This window comes from Musa acuminata, chromosome BXJ2-3 (assembly GCF_036884655.1).
Source record: "Musa acuminata AAA Group cultivar baxijiao chromosome BXJ2-3, Cavendish_Baxijiao_AAA, whole genome shotgun sequence".
NCBI lineage: Eukaryota > Viridiplantae > Streptophyta > Magnoliopsida > Zingiberales > Musaceae > Musa > Musa acuminata.
The window spans coordinates 34,592,857-34,613,811 of record NC_088340.1 but is presented as its reverse complement, the minus strand read 5'-3'; the positions used below and the strand labels follow the sequence as shown (position 1 = coordinate 34,613,811).

Here is a 20,955-nt window from a genome sequence, read left to right as displayed (position 1 = left end):
CGTACACTATTATCATTATACAGGATTTGATACACAGGAAACTGTGATCATGAGTATCTACTATGACATAACTTGCATAAAACTGGAGAGAGAAGAGTCCAGAAATCTTGACTGGTAGCTTTCCTGCACAGCACACAGATATGGTGGATTTTCCTACATTTGGAATGGTGGCTGTGCTCGGCAATGGTCAGTAGTGCATCCAAAGTATCTCCGACACAGCTGTGGCTTCTTAGAAGAACAATTGTCGTCGTTCAAGAGAGGGAGGAAGAGAAGGATGAGAAAAGAAATGGATGAATAGGCAAAGAGAGAAAGAGATGTGGAGCCCCAAAATCTGAAGCATATTAAATATTGATTGACACAGGGCGGCCTTTATCCAACCAGAAGTAAAAGCTTGGGAATTTTTTATTTTTATTATCAAATATTGAAACGTAATGGTTAAAACTACATTTCTGAGAGACATGACATGACTGGAGTCAATACAAAGTAATAGAGACAAATACCTGAATGTGGATTGTGGAATTGTGATCCTACACCCTTTTATTATTAACAAGAGATATTATGAGGTAAAATAACTCAACATTTATGAATGTTTCATGAATTAAAAAGCTCATTCTGTCTAATAAGAACATAATAACATTTTCTTATTAACCATAATATAAATCTTACTGATTAATATGGAGAAAGCAAGTGAGCCTTGTATCGTTCCTAATAAAGAATTTATATCATATGCTATTAGACTAGTCTCGGTACAATAATAAAATTATTCGCTTGTAGTAGCATTCGGGTTACGAAAAAGATTTCTCAATTTATAAGAGCATAATTATGTATTTGATGAAGCCCCCCATGCATTAAGTTTATTCTTTTAGCCTTAAGATCCCCTAAGATTAATTGATTTATCTTAGTTTCCTTCGTTCTCGAATCGTTGATTACAGAACCACTAAATCTCTCCCTAAAGATGACCAAAAGAGTGAATGGGTTTTGCAGCTCGTAAAATGAAGCTGGACTCGGTGAAGAACACACATCGGATGACTCGGCCGATTTGATTAAAGAGTGCTCTTGGAATAATGAACCAATGATTAAGTTTGGTCACTGAATGCTGCCTCCAATAATAACAATTTTGGGGGTCACCCAACATATCACATCCAAAGGTAGTGTCTCAGTACAAAAGTCATGTTTTGAATTAGGCAGTTGCCCTCATTTACATCATCATCTGTAGTTTTGGACCAATCTTTCCATCAGTTAACAGTCAAAACTGATGAAATAAGTCAAGAATACATGAGATTTGGTCAATTTGAATCATCAACACGCTTCTCATAATTGCTAGTCAAGTACTGATGATCCCTTTGCTCTGCGGAAATGAGCCAAAAATTCAAAACATTTTAGGGGACAAAAAGGAAGAAAAAGGAAGATTGTATATGGATGTCACTGCTGAGATTTTGAAGCTATGTTCAGGTCGATCCCAAGGTTCATGCCATTGTATGCAATGGGTGCATACATCCACAAGTCATCAGAGCTCAGAAGCTGCAGAAACAAATGTCCCATCCCAGGTGAGATGCAATAGTAATATCAGTGCAAAATCGTGTGTGAGATGCAGTTCTGACCTTAATTTGAAGCTGCAAGAACTTCACATATTGAACTGCTTCCTCGAGCATTGTGCTGATGTCAACCTTCCAAAGCAATGCAATACTTATCAGCCACATAATGTTACTACTCATCATCATTCTCTATGGTAAGAGAGAAAGAGCAGTTTAAGATGAGAGATGCTTGCTTGCTTACCTTTGTTCCATTCGGGACCAAAGTCTGCAGAATTCGCAACCTCTCGTTGATTCTTTCTCTCCTCTTCTGCAGAACATACTTAACTCAGATCATGTCTCACGATCGAAGGTTTAAGAGCATCAAAGGCGATGTTGAGTCTGAATAGGAATCCTACCCTCGCATAGAGACTCTGTGGATCGGTAGCTGAGCCACGACCAGCTCTCGTCTTGCCATTTGAATTCAGAGATGCAGCAGCTCCCTTCAGCTCCTGAGATCCGTTCGAGTCGTCCTCCGAGGTGTAGCAACAGGAGCTCTGAGGATTCATGTCGCCATTGCTCTCTTCCTCGTTGCAGCTACCACCACTCTTCTGAGCCTTCTTGGACTGCGCATTCTTCCCCTTCTTAGGCATCTGAAACATTGCATTCATCAGAATGGTATCGCCATTCATCTCGGCAACATTGCAGATGATACCGTATACTCACAGGTGCCGATGCCCGGGCCTTCTTTTTGGGGCTCTGGAGTTGGGTGTCATCCTCTTCCGTGTTGGCAGCCACCTCGATGACGCCACCATGCAACCTTCTCTTGATGGCTTGCGAGGCATGCGCAGGAGGAGGAGGAGGAGGAGGAGGTGGAGGAGGCTTCGCCAAGGAATCCACGACTTCGTCACTGCTGGCTTCCTCGGTCACGCAGACCGCTGCGCCAAACTGATGATGAGCACCGACGGGGAAGGACGGGGTGTCGATCCGCTCGCCGCCGATGCTAAAACTCATCGGGGTAGAGCTAACGCCGATCGCAGGAACCATGTGGGGATCGCTAAAGCAGTAATAGTCGGTGGTGCTGCTTCTGCTACAGTTGCCTTGCGGCCAACAGTACGGATCGGGGTAAGAAGTAGCAGCACAGTAGTAAGAATCGGCATTATGGTCGGACCAAAGCATCTGTTGCTGTTGATCATGGTCGCCTGCGAAGCTCTGAGACCCCCCCAACAGCTGCGCCATGACTTCGGACTCCTCCACCGACAGCGCCGGATCGAAGCAGCTCCAGCTTGCCTCCGAAACCAATCCCTGAGGCTCCATCGCGAGGGAGGAACAGTTACAGAGGTGGAAGAGGTGGCAGAGACATTTAGCAAAGCACAGGGAGCATTGCATTTATACGATTGGTTGCAGAGAATGCTGTCTGTCAAGGAATTGACTTCACTCGCTAATTTAATTGGAGATTGCGACAGGTTCGATCGCCGATCAGGCAATACAGCTAAGATGGATGCAATGATCGATCAAAGGCTTAGAAATCGACAGTGGAAGAAGGGGGTGGGTGGTAGCACGAGGAGTGTATATTATCTGGCAATGGGGAGGACGTGGGCACTGTTTTATTAGGATGAACTGTAGAAGGAGAAATTTGTGCTCACGGGAATAAAGAAAGGGGAGAGGAAGACAGATTGAGGTGGGCATGTCGTGGGGAGCACAAGAAGAAGAAGAAGAAGAAAAAGAAGACGACATTCTCCGAGAAGAAGCTTCCGTGGCCGGTGGAGGAAGGGACGAAAGCATCCAAGATTACGATTCTCCTTGTCGTATGGGGGAGCTCTGTTGTAGTTGATGATGTCGAATTGTAGCTCCAACTTTTATGCCGTTCAGGTCGTGCCTCTTCTATGTAGGATCACCAGTGCAAATATCATGTTGTTTGTTTCTCTGGAACTATTGCACAAGCATGTTGTTCTTTCCTTCTTGTCGACACTGTTTCTCGGCTTTCATTTTGATTCTCTCAAATCAAATTAATGAAGCTAGTAGTTATCTCATCAAATCAGATCGTACTAAATAGTATCAAGTATTTGATATAGAAGAAAATATATCTTTAATTGAGATATATTTTCATGAAATCCAAGTACTTGGAGTCATATTGTCTTAAGTGGATCAACCGCATAAGTAATCATGAAATCAACTCGATCCCAGTCTCTCATCTCACAAACTTTGATTTATGTATTAGTATATAGTGTACTTTTCTTTCTTGATGAAGAGAGAGAAACAGAGAGAGAGAGAGAGAGAGAGAGAGAAGTTGGTAGAAGGAACAAAAAAAATTAGGGAAAAAAAGAAAAGAAAGCTGTGTCAGGGGGATCTCAGTGCCTATCTCTATCACCCTTTAGAAAACACTTACCTATAATAACTTCTCATGTAGTTGAGATTGGCACTTATGTGGAGGGATCAATTATGAAGATCTTTGCCATAAGAAAAGCCAAAACTTCCAATGGGAGCTTCAATAAACAAAGATGTTAAGATTGTATAGAGACCAGAGGCCACTCCTTGTGGCCTTTGCTATCAAACAAGGCTGATCTCAGTAGGACATCACTTGACTCTTGGAAGGGAGCAAGGAGCTGTATTTGAGAGTTGTTGCTTAGTTGGGCATTACTACATTACCCATGTCATATGACTAGGAAATCTTGATGTGTGTGTGTGTGTGTGTATACACTGATTAATACCTAGTCATGGCAAAAGAAAGACATGGTCCATGGGCAATAACTTACACTGTTGTTTCTCTTTCATTGAGATTGGGGTTGTCCTGAGGCAGGGATGAGGCTAATAGGGTTTGGCCATAAATGCATTGTTAATGTTTTTGGAGTTCTTTCATGATCTTTGTTTGACATTGTTTCTTTAGTGAGAGTATTCTTATGATAATAGGGTAGGAGGAATATTCTCATGTTTGAATTAACTCTTGACATGAGATCGTGCAAGAATGAGATGAATGAGAGAGAAATGCTTTTAAGCATAGGAGAGTGAGATGATCACAATGTAAGCATGTATGTTTCGTGGTCTTATAGTATTAGAATGGTAGCATCATTGTTTGGTGACGTAAAGATCATTGTATGGGGAGGGGCTAAGAATAAATATCATCGGTGGGTGATATACTACTACTCTTAGTGGAATTCACATTGCCATCCATTCACTTTGGTGTCCTACCCACAGATATTATTATGCAATTATGTAACTGTTATGATATTATATATTAAAATCAATGTGAGAAATTATTTGAATACATTCATTTGTAAATGATTAAGTGTAACTTGGATACATAACAAAACATGCGAAAACATTATTTAAGATTGTATGAGCATGCCTCATCTAAGGATACTATGAATCTGAATGCTACAGTTAGATGAGGAAATATTTTTAAAAAATCTACTAGAAATTATAAATATGGATTGAAATATTCTCTGCTTGGCTAAAAATATTGAATCAAATAAAATTCAATGGCAAATAAAGAGAAAATTCTTATAGATGGTTAGACCAGTGATAGGGAAAATATTTACCTTGATCCCGGTTTGACATGTGGCACACCAAGAAACCAGAAAAGATCTCAACCCAACACTGTAATGAAGGCTGAACACTATTGGCAAAACTTAAATTCATAATTGGCCAGCAAGTAGAATATCTATCAGCCATAAGAAATGAAGAATCTGGAAAAGCCTTGTAATAAACGATTGATGACTGTTGAAACTCTAAAACATGAGACCATCTTTTCAGAACAAGAAAATGGCTTGAATAGTCTGATGCAGCATCTTCTACAACTGTGTAAATTGTCTGAACAGGCAAGTTTAGTATCTAAATGGCTGCTCTTATTGCTAAGCAGGTCTTGAAATGTGTGTTTGACTAGCCAAATTAATAGAATAATCTTGATAAGCATGTAATCTTAGAGGCATATAAAGGGACATTCCTTGTGTAAACTGATGTCTACAACCCAAGGATGTAGAAAAGCCTGCAACAGGTATCAGAACTTCTTTAAGAGCCAAATTAATAGAATAATCTTGATAGGCATGTAATCTCAAAGGCATATAAAGGGACATTCCTTGTGTCAACTGATGTCTACAACCTAAGGATGTAGAAAAAGCCTGCATCAGGTATCAGAACTTCTTTAAGAGTAACCAAGTTGCCTGATCCAGCTGTGGGATGTATGAGATTAATACTGCAATTAGTGTCCTCGAAACAAGGAGGAGATTTCAAGCATTTAAAGTAATCGATTAACATAAAACTGTAGGGAATGTCTGACTTTGAGAATTTATCCTAAGTTGGTCAAATCTCTGACTTAGATTCCCTCCTTGGTTATAATATGAAGGGACTCTAACTGAACTAGAAACACCTCAGGGAAACAGGCCCAAGTCAAATAAAAAGGTATTACTTCTTTCACCATCACACCTTGACTAAGTGCAAGTCAAACAGGAAAAATGAATTTCAAGAAATCATCGCCATCAAGGAGATGGTGATACCTGACTAAGTGCAAGTCAAACAGGAAAAAATGAATTTCAAGAAATCATCACCATCAAAGAGATGATTTCCAAGGGAAGAGGCGAAGTCAAAGACCTCAGGGAAACAGGCCCAAGTCAAATAAAAAGGTATTACTTCTTTCACCATCTCCTTGATGGTGATGATTTCTTGAAATTCATTTTTCCTGTTTGACTTGCACTTAGTCAAGGTGTGATGGTGATGATTTCCAAGGGAATCTTCCTTGACATGCATCCATGAACAAGTTTAATCAGGACAGTTTCCTCCTAAAGAAACTTTTTAAGTAAGAAAAGGAAGAGGCGACTTATCTCTCCTTCAAAGAGCACAAATTTTCTGTCAGATGCTAACTATATAAATGAACACTTGCACAGACCAGCTTATGCAGGGATGAATAAGAAGGATGGAGAAAGGGCTCCACACAATTGCACAAAATAACAAACAGATACATTAATGTAGTCATGTATACAATGAGAAGTGCATCTTTATGTTGGTGTTCGTAAAGTTTTACACATGCGTGTACATCAACATTATATGCACAGAGAGGGCATAATATATCATACCTCAAGATGAATCAAAATCTCAATGATGGAAAACCAAACTTAATGATCTAACATTTACAAATTGAAAATTACATAAACCAAATAGGGTTTGATTGTCTACAATTGAAAATGACTATGAATGAATGTGGTTGTTTGGAGCCTACATACATATATCTTCCAGGAAGAGAACCTCAAAGAGGCTCATTCAGAGAACTTTATGCCTTTAATATCATGTTTTGCAACTATTGGAGGATATTCATGTGTGATGAGCATAGAGATCATATAGAAATTAGTAGAAATTCATGTGTGATGAGCACATTGTTAAGATATAAACTAAGGTACATTGGCTGATACAATCACATATGTAACGTATGATCCTTGCATTATGGTAGGTAATTTTGAGTGTCAAGGTCAACACTATAAGATCCAAGATGCTATTTATCAAAGAAAAAAAAAGACAGTTCGTTAGATGGGTTAAAATGAAGTATGTGCTATTTCCTTTCCCATGAAAATTAAAAAAAAAATCAATGTAGTTTTGTTAATCTGAACAAGATGATAATTTGATTTGTCATTATCATGTTACTATAAAGCAAAAACAAAAAGGCTTGATGCTGTTCAAGGATCACTTGGTCCACATTGGCATTATGTTAAAAGATTCTCTTGTTCTGCTTTGGGCCCTAAAAGGGATCCAAATAAGCCTATCTTGAACATCAATACGGAAAGTTCCTGAAGGACCTCTGCACTGGCCATGACTTAAACTTAAGGCAAAAACAATGATAAAACATTAAAATGTTGGGTTACAGAAAATGAAAATTGCAAAGGACAAAAAGCAAGTTAGCAGGATAAGATTGAAAATGTAGCCGGTGATTTTCTGCTAGAATATGAATATTGAGTTAGTATTTCATTGTAATAACTATGGTATGTACAATAAGCGAAGAAATTATAGCTGATAAGAATAGGATAATCATCATTAATCCCTCGGTTTGCAATCAAGTGCATTCCCTTGGAAATAATTCTCAGTGGGTTAGGGTGACCAGTAGGTGCTTGCCTGCAACGTTCTGTTCTGAATTACATCTCATAACTCTTATTATGACAAACCCTATGATGTACTGGTGATGAATGCCTAATTCAGTTTGAGCAATGAAGACTAGTGATATGCATTGCATGAGCAGGTAAAGAAAACATGTACTGAACTTATAATCAACAAACCCTACAGAGGCTTAGAGCAAATGAAGTGAAACATTGTTGGTGTTATGGAGACCTGTAACTTGTGACAAAGGTCAATCTCAGTGTTCTTCCTTGAGCTGAGTAGCTCTCATAGGAGAATAGCTCTCTTGGAATGTCATGTCCATCTTCCTCCACCAATTTGCTTCTTGGGACTTATTGTCCCACTTGAAGGTACAACTTGATCCATTTCAACCGATGCAATCTGGTTCCACCATTTCAGTATATTCTTGTCTGTCACTCCCAATTTTGAAGTATGACATGACATTCCAAACCTAAGTTCTTTTGTACCATACAAGAATTTAATTGTATGAACACATGCTGAAGTAACTTGGAAGATTCAGTCCAAATGTTTATTGCAAAAAGACTTAAAAACATCTATTTGGGTCGACTAAATGCCTCTAAAATATTAAAAAAATAAAAATTAAATAAGAAAATTTATTTTTTATATTAAAAGTGTTTTTTTTTATGATTAAACCTGAGCATGTGGCTTATCGAGCTATCATGTCCGACCAATGATCCAATGATATGAGGTTGAGCCCGGTGGATGGCCCGATAACCAAGCAATGGGGGAGGGATTGAAGAAGGTGTACTAACTTGTTCGTATCGCTCCATGAGTCGTACTTGCCACGGAGCTGGGGATTCCAATGGTTTGGTTGATGGCTGCTCCTTCCGCCCTCAACTTGCGCCAGGGAATATTGTACCGTCTCCACCGCTGAAATCGACACCGACCGCTGCTTTTGTGCTGCCCACTAGCAAAAGCAGAAAGAGAAAGCCGGATCACCACCATCGATCCAAACTCTTCTAGACCTCTAAAGAAGCTACGTTTCTTGCAGGCTTCAGCGCTTCCGTTTCCCTTTCCTTTTCGGATCCATCTCACGAGCAAAGCCCATCGGACGGTGGCGAAGGGGGAACCGGCCGCGGGGACACGTAGCCGCCCACCCCACGCCCCGGAACCTTGGAACCCCTTCTTTCCTTTTCCTTTCCTTTTCTCTTTTATATTCTAGCGGTAACGCTACCACCGTCACGCCATGGCAACCCCTAACTCTGGTGCGGGGTTACCCTAACTCCCGGTGATCCTTATATAACCCTCCTCCTCCTCTTCCTCCACCATTGCCAACGTCCCCTCTTCTCTTCACTGTGCTCCTCCATCGCTTGCTCTTCCTTCGCAAGTAGGAGTACATCAGTAAGAGAGGGAGGGTGGTGGATGAGATTGGCGACCCGAGGGGGGAGAAGGAGATGAGCTGCAACGGTTGCAGGGTGCTGCGCAAGGGATGCAGCGAGGCGTGCGTGCTGCGGCCGTGCCTCCAGTGGATCGACACGGCCGAGGCGCAGGGCCACGCCACCGTCTTCGTCGCCAAGTTCTTCGGCCGCGCCGGCCTCATGTCCTTCATCTCCGCCGTCCCCGATCACCAACGCCCCGGTTCGTACTGGTCTCCCTCCCGCTCCCCTCCCTCCTCTTCCTCCTCCTCCTGGTTTTGCTTCATCTGACCGATTGATTGGCTGCAGCCCTGTTCCAGTCGCTGCTCTTCGAGGCGTGCGGGCGGACCATCAACCCCGTTGGCGGCGCCGTCGGGCTGCTCTGGACCGGCAACTGGCACCTCTGCCAGGGCGCCGTCGACACCGTCCTCCGCGGCGGTGCCCTCCGGCCCCTTCCCTCCGTAAAAGACGGCTTCCCGCTGGCCGCGGAGGCGAAACGGTGCAAAGCGGTGCCCTCCCCCCCCCCCGACGGCGCGTGCGACCTGGACCTGTGCTTGTCCCCTCTGTACCCCGCGGGATGGCAGAAGGCGCAGCGGCCCGCGACGCCATCAATGAACTCTGAGGGGTCGGTGACGACGACGACCAGCGGCGAGAGCTCCGCCGGAGTCGAGCCGAGGCTTCTCAACCTCTTCGTTTGAGCGGTTTCCTCTGGCGGTCACCCCGTCTACCGCCGACGGAAGTTTTGGCCCTCCGATCGAAACCTTTTTGTTACTTTTTCTTTCTTTTTGTAAGGGTGACCGGCATCGATTCCCTGCGTGGGAAGGTGAGAGCGCCGGCGGCGGTGACCACATCCGGGATCGAAGTGTATTATCAATCCCCATCCAATAATTATCTTCTAATATCCTCCATTTACGATTCATAGCAAATTAAATCAAATTAACAGTATGAATAATGTCCCGCGTAATCGAACGCTGCTGCGTGTCACCGCTTCACCCTCCACTTAAGTTACGATGCTGAGGAGGAGGCGGGCAAGGTATCAGCCAGCGTCATACTCCTCCGTGGTTACGTGCAATTTGGGCGTCGCTTTACCTTAAAAAACAAAAAGGTTCTTCGTTCCTTTCGCCTCCTCTTTCTCCAAGAAAACAAAAGAATATAAGAAAGACGAAACGTCCCCGATCTCCGCCCCCACACGTCGTACCGTGGGCCCCAGTCGGCGCGTCGCATCGCTGCGCACCCAACCCGCAAATCAAGGGCTGCGTCGAACGACAGGGCGCCGCGCGTGTCAGCGTCGTCTTCGGCGCCTCCTCTCTCTCTCTCTCTCGCCGGCGAGTCGCGTCCAATCTCCAATCTAGTTTCTGATATCCGCCCTCCGTTTTCTATTCTCTACATCTAAAGCCGTCCATAATACCTACAAAAGACAGAGTGATGGTGGTGATCATGGTATGCATACACACCGGTTATGATCGTCGGATCAAGATCCAACGATGCAGATTATAACTTGGCTCCCTTGTAAGAATCATAACGTCTCGTACATTTGTGATGAATCACTTCAGCGATTCATCTTCCAATATTTCTTCAGATCACAAGCTAACAGTCCCATGCTGTATCCTCATCCAAAGTTGGAACCTTAAAACAAATCAATGGACAACATGATAATAAAGAACAAAAGATGCTTGAAACCAGGAAAGGTACCACCACCGATTAAGCACACAGATAAAGGACGTGTAGTATTATTATAATGCAAACATGTTGCCCTTGAATGAGTGATCACTTGGTGGGACTGAGAGGGGACACCAAAAAGGTTCATCCCTCTTTAACCCCTTCTCTACTCTCTCCTCCCCCCTTTTCCTCAACTCCAGTTTCTTTATGACTTGCCATGCACTAAAGCATGCAACATGATGTGGTTGTAAGATAAAATAATCACAAGTCCAACTTGATTTGTTATTTTTTAGCACAGCCTGACTCAGATTCCACATTGCTGCTCTCAAGCACACCGGCCATTTAATCCAATATGGTGACAGCCATGGTGGATGTGTTTTTGGTCTCCTAACTCTTTTGGTGCAGACAAAGGTCAGCTATTGTCTGATAGGAGAGAAGGTTGCTCTTTTGTTATAATAATTGATGCATGTAGAAGTGAATGCATGTGATTGAGAAATTCTAGTTTAAGACTCAGCTTGCAGAAGAAAGCTGTCTTTCTAAAAGTTCAAAGACAGACATCTTATCCAGATGTCTAATTTATTTATTAGCACATTATTTGCATTTTTAGTGTTTTAGCACACATTTGACATAACTTAATTGGACATATTATTCCTTCAACATTTAGGGATTATCCCACTCATGAGTAGGAAACTTGGGTTAACAACTCAAGATATAAGTGTAATCTGATAGCCTCTGGATAGAAATCAAATGTTAAACCAACTCCAAGTCCAAATGTCTATATTTTCCTAATGTTGGTTGAAAGGTTGAAGAGAAATTTGGACTTTAGGATTAACCAGTTCTAATCCACATCATGAATGATCCTTTTTTTTTTTCAACCAACAGCTCTCTTCAACCTTCAACAATGCTTGTGATTTCCTTTTTGTTGCATGAATGATTAGGATTCTATAGTTCAATGGTAGCTCAAAATTTCAAATTCTAAAGTTGATGTTTACTAATTCCATGTGCCTTTACCAATTAATCAGTTTCTTCAGAGTTGAATCCAAAGAAATACCATTTCCTCATGAATTTATCTTACTTTAATAGCTTTTGGCTCAACTGTATCCCAATTTTGTCAAGGCAAATTCAGTTTTCAATTAGAATTGATCAAAATATGTGGACTTTCCAACTCTATGTTACCCCTCTTAGAAAAATAAAAAATATATATACATAAGCTCATTGTCTTTTACAAGGCTTGCCAATATCAAGATAAATAAACCATAATGTTTTTTTCTATGTAAAGAATGAAGTAGCTGTCACAACTAGGAGTGAAAATGGATTAAATACAAATAAAAGATTAGGGTGAAAATTGCGGAAACCATATCCCTATCCTATCATTTTTTTATTAACAGGTGCAAACTCAAATATAATTTTGTAATTATATTTGTTTGACTCGAATATGGATTCCAATCAAATGTAAGACAAATATGGATTTGAAGCGCAAAAGAAAAAAAAAAAAAAGGTGGATATAGATAAGAACATCACACTAACAAATAATCAAGTCGAAGGTGTCACAAGCATCGATCTTATTACTTAAGCATAAAAAATTCTGCAATAAATCTTTGAGGAAGAAAGGAAGAATGAGAAAAATAAGAGCATATAGACCTAGGCTTGAGACATTTATATAAAACATTCTTGGTGGTCATTTGCCCACTAGTTAGTTTATGCTTTGAATGATGTTATGCATGTTCCACAGCAATAAGATTTTGGGAATTGGGTCCAATGGACACTGAGTTGCCAGTTCCAGAACTATATGATTGGTAGAGCCAAATGGAGGTCAACTTGACAAGAAGAATTGTTTGGTCTCCCCAAATCATAGCTTATACTGTCATTTATGTGACCATTTCTAGTTTACTTTGATCTCTCTTTTCTCACACAAAGAGAATACAAACAAAATATAGTGTAGGAAATTGATGCACCATGTCTCAAATCAATCTAAATATCACATCCCTATAAAAGACAGAAATGGAATCAGCATTTCGTCAAATAGGTGGTGTGCATCACCATGTCTCAAATCAATCTAAATATCATATCCCTATAAAAGACAGAAATGGAATCAGCATTTCGTCAAATAGGTGGTGTGCATCACATACCTGGTAGAGACATCTGCCGTCCAAAATATTTCATGTTGCATTCAGAATCCAAGTCGAAAAACCAGCGTCAGGCCCTACAAGCCGCACCTGTTGACTTCAGTGGCCAAAACATGATTTGTGGTATGCTAAATAATGTTCTGCAGCTTCACTTCAGCCCTCAGGAGAACAAAACACATGACCTGGACAGCCACTGCTGGTCCACCATGTATCAGGAACAGACAGAAAAGAACAAGAACTTGATCGGCGGCATCCATGCAATATGTGGAGAAGCATTCTTGTGGAGGGGCCAGTAGATTCCATGCAATATGCAAAACGTATTACTTCTACTCACGGTTGGTAAACGAAAGAGTATTGTCTTATTGAACGAAGAAACAATGATAGGTCATCAAACTTCTGTAATTGTTAATGTAGAAACAATCATCTCATTTTAGCCTTCTGAACACTAATTACTACTCATTATTAGATTTTTTCCTTCAAACAGAAACTGGTGAAAGACAAATTTTGATCACCCTTAAATTTTATTTCAGTATAATTACAATAGTCTTTAAGTGGTTGTATTATTTCTAACACAAATATAGTTACTTTTAACATTAATATTTTGGAAGAAAAAAAATACTGAGTCTTGCTATGAATGAATGGCAAAGAGAATAAGAGAAAATCCAAATTGAGCATTCTATCTATAAATTCAATTTAACATATAAAAGCTAATGAGTCTTGCTATGAATGAATGCAGATAAAAGACTGTCAATAACGCATACTTGAAAGGTTTTGACAACTCATGATAACATAAATACCACCACCCAACTCTTATGGCATGATATTTTATACACATTTACAAAATTGTATGATTTTAATTGAAATTCGAATCCAACAAATGAACCAATATATGCACTTAAACGTATGGGAAGAAACATAGGAGCATCACATTGATCACCATAAAAATATTCCATGGAATTTAACTTGCTACATTGTTCCAATAAATTGAAAGTTTAATAGGTGAATTATAATCCAGCAGATCACATAACTAGAGTTCATAGAAAACACATTCTGAGACAATAAGAGCTCCATTCCGCAGGCTCAGTCTCTGTGAATGCAAACATCTTCAGCGGTACTGCATAATCCAAAAGCATTGCAGACATTGTCAAAAGAGTGCATCATTCCCCCAACTTCAAATCATTCAATACGAAAGATAGAAACTGAGAAATCAACCGGTGAGTCTTATTCAAGCAGCACATGATTAAAAAATGTCCGTTAAAATTTTAATTATAATCTGTAAAAGCATTACATATTAGGACTAAAATCTTAGGCTTATACTTTGCACATGACACCAAACCTCTGTTGACCATATAAACAATGAAATACAAAATGACTACATCACTGGCTATGAATGTGTTTTTATTTTCCAATGTCATTTGCAGAGCCCTCAAGCCAAGAGCGAAAGGGATGTATTGCTTCTCATGTTAAAGAAAGGATTTAACATGATCCATCACTTTCTACAAGCAAGCAACTATTTATGATGGGCCCTCAAACCAACTAGCATTGATGTTCCTTCATAACTATAGAGCACTTGCAATACGACCAAGGCAACTAGCAGCACCCTAAAAGAGCATAACTTCAACTAATGGCATGATCTTTCAAGTGCTACACTTCGATCTTGTAATGTTTACAGGCTGTTTATGAAGTCATAAGTGCAGTGACAGTAAAAAGCACTTTTCTTTTCAGATTATTCACAGGGACATAGACCATACTAGTGAAGACAGTGCAAATTAGCATGGAAAGGGAAAGGACAAAATGCATCTTAGCAACCAGCACGAGAAGTTGAATATCTAAAAATGATAAAGGAAGGGTACGAACGTGACGGTAAACCAAGAGAAACATCAACAGTACCAAAATGGGAAATGCTAAAATCTACCGGATATTTGAAATATAATTGTTACCAGAATATTGTCGAGATCTATGACAACATTAGATATGAAGATAAATAAAAAATCCCAGAATAACTTAATCATTGTGACATGGCAATTCTATTTTAAAGATTTTACAATGTAAAAATTATTTGAAAAGATCTATTACTTCATTGCCTACCTATACAAATAAACTATTAAAAGATAACTTCCTCAAAGAATCAAATTTTATTCAATCCTTTCACAAACACTTTTATGAAGTAGATTTAAAATGAGAAGATCTATGATTAAAGATCTATTTGAAATGACAAACATAATTAAGTTCCAGAAAAACAAATATCACATACGTAAATCTTAATCTTATCAACTAAATGGAAAACTTCCTCCAATAAACCAAACATTCAGAAAAGAAATTTCATTAACCACTATTCTAAAACATTCAGGAAGGCAAAGGACAAAAGCGACATAACCCAATACAGGGTCTGAGGTACACCTTGGATGTGAGTATAAGACTACCTTAATGAAGCCAATTTCTTTGGCATTGCTGCGGAAACACTGTCTGCAACACATAAGCCCGTACTTCCTGATCAGTCCATGAGGGTTCCCACAAACCCGGCTGGAACAAACAAAAATGACGATTACATATCATCAGTCGAGGCACAAAACAAAAGCTTGAACATTATAATTCAAGTTAATAGTATCTCAAAATTGTAATTCAAACCTTTCAACCATCATACATCACTTAAAAGGTCAAGAAGCACAAAAACAGCTTAATACAAGTCCAAAACTACTGTAACTTGTCATGGTTCAGCTTAAATAATTCTATTAACTCTCTATACTATGCACTTATAATGTTAATTTTCATTTTACATGTGACAACAGAAAAAAATATTCTTCCAGCAGCAAAATATTCTTTTTGGACAATAAGGATCGACATAAATCCCCCTTAAACACAACAAATTTGAATATCACAACGCAGACACGAGAGGTTTGTAGGAAGGTGCATCGAGTAATGAATAAAAATCCCAACTTTGAAACTACAGAAGAAAATAATATTAGAATCGTCTTCCAACTACAGAAAGCGAAAGGACTAAACCTATATATGCACCTTCTGATGATCTCATCTTTGACTAACTCAGCTAAAGCAACTACATCATCTAAGTAAGAACAAACGGAGATCGCAAAATCTCAAGTCAATCGATGACAAGCACCAAATTCGAAGAATGGTTGCAGAAACAAGGGAAATCGCTCACCAAACTCGAGATCCAGGGCCGTAGTTCTTGGGATGCGAGTTCCAGACGTTCGAATGCCCCATCTCTCTCGTCACGCAACTCTCAAGGTCGATCGCGCCGAACCCCAATCTCTGACCGTCGCAGCCTCGAGGGGGAGTGTTCGGATTATATGGGTCCCAGAGAAACCCTAGTCTTGACCGACCCCCAACTGGGAGCAAGGGATCCAACTGTCGGTTGCCCCCATCTATTAATATCAGCCGTCCATCCGTGATCGGACGGGTGCAACACAATGGAAACACCACAATGCCTGTTTGAGAAGGCCAATGGAACATTACGACGAACGGTTGAATAGGACCACCCGGTGGACTGGGTAGGGGTTGATTATATATTATATTTTGTATTTAGACAGCATTAGTAACGTAGTCACTGTATTTAAAAAAAATTATAATGAGTTCTGAAAATAAAATAAATAATTTTATTAATCATAACGTTATTAGTTGTATTGACGAAAAATATAACGTATTACACCACATCAATCACATCAATATGAAAGTGATAGACATAAAGATAATTTTAACATCTTTTCCGTTATCAATAATTTTATCAATAAAAAATAAAATAAATATTAAAATTATCATTTTATTCATCACTTTTACGTCGATCTAACATATAGTGTTACGTGTTATGTTTTTCATAAATGTAACTGATGACGTTAAGACAAATGAGATTCTTTGTTCCAGTTTCAAAACTATAGAAATCTCAATATAAATTTTTTAAGTACAAAGATCACGATACTAATATGATCCAAATATAGGATGTGATAGTTTTTTGCACATCCCAATTTCACATATTATAAGGAGGTCATTAAAAAGCGTTGACACTTGCGCAACTAGAAGCAACAATCAAGAAGAAGAAGATATGTTGGGTCCAGCCCATAGATAGGTTTGGACTATACAATAGGGTCATTGAGCCCAAATCTGATTTGTTAATAAAATAATGTAAAGTGCGGTTAAATTTGAGGTTTGAGGTTTGAGGTTTGAGGTTTTTGCTAGACGATCGAGCGGTTAAATTTCATCGATTTTGATTTAAATTTTATACGAAGAATCTTTACAATAAGCTCTTAAATCCTAATAGTATCGACCTACGATTTGTCCTCTCTAAGATACTTTTTCTAATATACCTACTTGATGAGATTTAGACATTTTTTTTTTAAGAAATCCATCTATAGTGATGATGATATGTTATTGTTGAATCAAGATCTATGTTCTTGATGTTATTGTGATCCTCTAGTTATTCTAAAAAAGATTTATTGTAAACTAATTATTATTATTGGTGATAGTAGAGGTTTAAAGTAGACTACAATCTCATAGCTTTTCCCATATTAAAGTTTTCACGTAAAAATTCGGTGTCTTACTTTGTGATTTATTGTTATACTATTTATGCTATTTTAGTTAATATTTGCTTTTAGTAATAAGTTGATATTTTGACATACAAAGAGAGAAAAGAATTATTCTGTTATAATATTTTTTCCCAACAATAACTTCAAGTTATTTGGTGCTAGTTTTTCTTACATGATTGAAATGAAAAGTTAGATGGTATGATTAAACTGAACTCATCAAATTATTCGACTTATAGGTATATGATGGAAGATTTACTTTATTTAAAATATTTATATAAGCCCATTAAAGTTAAAGATAAACCATTTACTATTGAAGATTAGGAATGAAAGGTTCAACATACAAAGCTATCGCATATATTGGAAAATAATGAGAAATATAATTTCTCTTTTTAGAAAACTTATCAATTTAAAATATAAAAATAGTGGTAACATTGTTAAGCACAGAAGCTTATTTCAAAGTCTTGCAAACAAATTAGTTGTTATAAAAATGAATATAGATGATGAGATACAAGGATAATTATTTCTCAGCTCTTTACCAAAAAGTTGGGAAAGATATGCAATGATAATTTCTAACTCCATGCTAGAGGGGGTTCTAACCACAGACATGGTTAAAGACAGGTTGCTAAATAAAGATGTCAGGAGAATAGAATAAGGAGAATCTTCTTCTGATACACTTATTATTGAAAAATAAGAAATACATGGAAGAAGTCACAGTAGAAATTCACATGGTTATAGAGGAAGATCCAAGTCTAAAAGAGATATCAAGTGTTTTTACTACAATAAGCCATGTCACATAAAAAAAGAGTGTAGATTTTGAAAGTGGGAACAGAATGAAAGGAAGAAAAATGAGAAAGAAACCAATATATATATTACTGAAGGTGATATCGTTATTGATTGTAATGACGAATGTGCCAGTCTTGCAGCTCAGGACAGTAATTAAGTAATTAACTGTAGTATTTTATTTCATATTACTTCTCATGATTATTTTTTAAGATCTTACACTATTTGTGATTTTGGAGATGTCAAAATGGGAAACAATGGTACATTTAAGATTGTGTTTATTGGAGATATTTATTTGAAGACTATGAGCAAATTAATACTCAAATATGTTAGATATATTCTAGATATTTATCTTAATTTGATATCTATAGGCAGACTTAATGATGAAGGATTTACATACTATTTTAGCGAAAGTAAATGAAAACTCACTAAAGGTTGTAGTGAGAGGAAAGAAGCTAAACTCTTTCTATGTCATGAAACCTAAGCAACATAAAGAAGAGATTAATGCAATCCAAAATGGTGAAAGCATATATCTTTGGCATAAGAGACTTGATCGTATCAGTAAGAAGAGACTTCAAACTCTTATTAGAAAGCAATTCTTATCGGAGTTGCAAAATACATCTCTTAAATCTTGTGATTATTGCTTAGTTAAAAAAATGCATAGAGTTATCTTTTATACTTATCTACCATCTAGAAGATCAAATATTATTGATTTGATTTACATTAATATTTGTACTATGCAAACTAGAACTCTTAGAGGTACTTTTTATTTTATTAATTTCATTAATGATCATTCTAGAAAAAATTTGAGCTTTTGCTTTAAAATCTAAAAACTAGGTACTTGATGTTTTCAAAGAGTTTTATGTCAGTGTTGAAAGAAAAACTGACAGAAAGTTAAAATGTATTCTAGCATATAATGGTGGGGTTCTTTTGAGAATTATTGTATGTTTCATGATATAGAAAATAGTTTTTAAAACTCCTTAGCAAAATAGTGTAATAGAAAGGATGAATAAAACCATTGAATAAAGGATTATGTGTATGTTTTCTCATACCAAGTTATCTAAGTCATTTTGAGGGGAGACTATAAAAACTACAATTGACCTGATAAATCTTTCTCCATCGGTTCCTTTGAAAGATAATATTCCAAAAAGAGTATGGAAAGGAAAAAATATATCACTTGAGGTTCTTTGGGTGCAAAGTATTTGTTTATATTCCTAAAGATAAGAGGTCCAAGCTTGATAATAAGATAAAAACATACATTTTCTTAAGGTATGGTCATGAAAAGTTTGAGTACAGATTATGAGATCTAGTGAACAAGAAGATTATTAGAAGTAGATATGTTGTGTTTCTTGAAGACCAATTATTTGATGATGGTGATAATATTGAGAAGTAAAAAATATATATTTATATTTCTTGGAGTTTGGGTCTAGTCTCTCCACCTATAGTTTATGATAATCATGGAGGAGATGAATAAGAAGATTATGGTGAGAATATTAATAATGATACTCCTATAGTTGATGATGTTGAATAAACTAAATAATTAAACAATGACCTCCACCATCAGTTGAGATTCTATTGAGAAGATCCATAAAAAGTGACAAGCATCTACAATATATCATCCACATGAGTATGTTATGATTATTGATGAGGTAGAGTTAGAAATTGATCATGAAACTATTCTACATAAATATAAGAATGAATGGGTTAAAGCCATGCAAGAAGAAATGAGATCATTGCTTAAGAAACATACTTATGACTTAGTAAAATTATGTAAAGGGAAGAAAGCTCTTAAGAATAAATAAGTTTATAAATTGAACATCGAAAATAATAGCTCACAATAAAGATATAAGTCGTGACTAGTTGTGAAAGAATTCAATCAGAAAAAAGGTATTGACTTTGAAGAAATATTTTCTCATATGATGAAAATATCATATAATTGAGTTGTACTTGGCTTAGTTGCCCACTTGAACTTAAAAGTTGAGCAACTTGATGCGAAAACTATATTTCTTTATGGTGAATTAAAAGAAAACTTTTATATTGAGCAACCAAAAGGTTTTAAAGTCAAGGGAAAAATAAATCTAGTGTGCAAGCTTAGGAAAAGCTTATATAGACCCAAACAAACACTCGGATAGTAGTACAAGAAGTGTGATTCCTTTATGATAAGCCAATAGTATAATAGATCCACATTTGATCATTATATATTTATAAAGAAGTTTTTCAGATGATAATTTCATTATTCTCCTTCTATATATTGATGATATATTGATTTTGGTCATGATATTAGTAAAATTGATAAGTTTAAAAGAGAGAGCTAAGTAAGTCTTTTATCATGAAATACTTAAGATCGACGAAACAAATACTTGATATGAAGATTCTTTATGATAGGAAGAATAAGAAGATTTGACTATCTCAAGAGACCTACATTGAAAATGTTCTTGAAAGATTCAACATGAGCAAAGCCAAAGTAGTTTGTTCTTCACTTGTCAAGTCATTTCAAGTTTAGTTCAAAACAATATCCTATAAGTGAGAAAGAAAAAGAAGAAATTTCTAGAGTACCTTACTCATCTACGATGGTTAGTAGGTTGATACATGTTATGGTTTATTCTATGCTAAATATAGCTCGTACAGTTGGAGTTATCAATTGATTTTTCTCTAATTTTAGTAAAGAATATTGGACAATAATAAAATAGATATTAAAATATCTAATAGATACTTTCATGTTGTGTTTATGTTTTAGCAATGGTGAACCTGTGCTATATACAAATGTAGACATGGTAGGTGATATTGATTCCAAGAAGTTCACTTTGAGGTTCTTAATGACATTTGCAGAGGGAGCAGTATCTTGTCAATCAAAGTTACAAAATTATGT

General features: G+C 37.6%; 3 protein-coding genes across 4 annotated transcripts; 1 reads left to right on the top strand and 2 right to left on the bottom strand.

The window, feature by feature from the left end:
• Positions 1-1,095: 1,095 nt before the first annotated feature.
• LOC135607871 (transcription factor RSL2-like) lies at positions 1,096-5,931 on the bottom strand. Of its 2 annotated transcripts, XM_065100040.1 has the most exons (6): positions 5,051-5,931; positions 2,238-2,816; positions 1,931-2,164; positions 1,777-1,842; positions 1,602-1,667; positions 1,096-1,521 (listed from the first exon to the last, which is right to left on the bottom strand). In XM_065100040.1, the coding sequence occupies exons 2-6, from the start codon at positions 2,748-2,750 to the stop codon at positions 1,423-1,425; spliced, it is 978 nt and encodes a 325-aa protein (XP_064956112.1). In that variant the 5' UTR covers positions 2,751-2,816; positions 5,051-5,931; the 3' UTR covers positions 1,096-1,422. The 2 variants fall into 2 exon arrangements, with proteins under 2 accessions (XP_064956112.1, XP_064956111.1); XM_065100039.1 differs by lacking the exon at positions 5,051-5,931 and having other exon boundaries at positions 2,238-5,031.
• A 2,544-nt stretch (positions 5,932-8,475) lies between these two features.
• LOC135607870 (LOB domain-containing protein 37-like) lies at positions 8,476-9,895 on the top strand. The gene is made up of 2 exons (XM_065100038.1): positions 8,476-9,206; positions 9,293-9,895. The coding sequence occupies exons 1-2, from the start codon at positions 9,023-9,025 to the stop codon at positions 9,679-9,681; spliced, it is 573 nt and encodes a 190-aa protein (XP_064956110.1). The 5' UTR covers positions 8,476-9,022; the 3' UTR covers positions 9,682-9,895.
• A 3,775-nt stretch (positions 9,896-13,670) lies between these two features.
• Positions 13,671-16,089, bottom strand: LOC135607869 (small ribosomal subunit protein uS14). Its single transcript, XM_065100037.1, has 3 exons — positions 15,929-16,089; positions 15,192-15,291; positions 13,671-13,882 (listed from the first exon to the last, which is right to left on the bottom strand). Exons 1-3 carry the CDS (start codon positions 15,988-15,990, stop codon positions 13,874-13,876), a joined length of 171 nt encoding a protein of 56 aa, XP_064956109.1. The 5' UTR covers positions 15,991-16,089; the 3' UTR covers positions 13,671-13,873.
• Between the last annotated feature and the right edge of the window lie 4,866 nt (positions 16,090-20,955).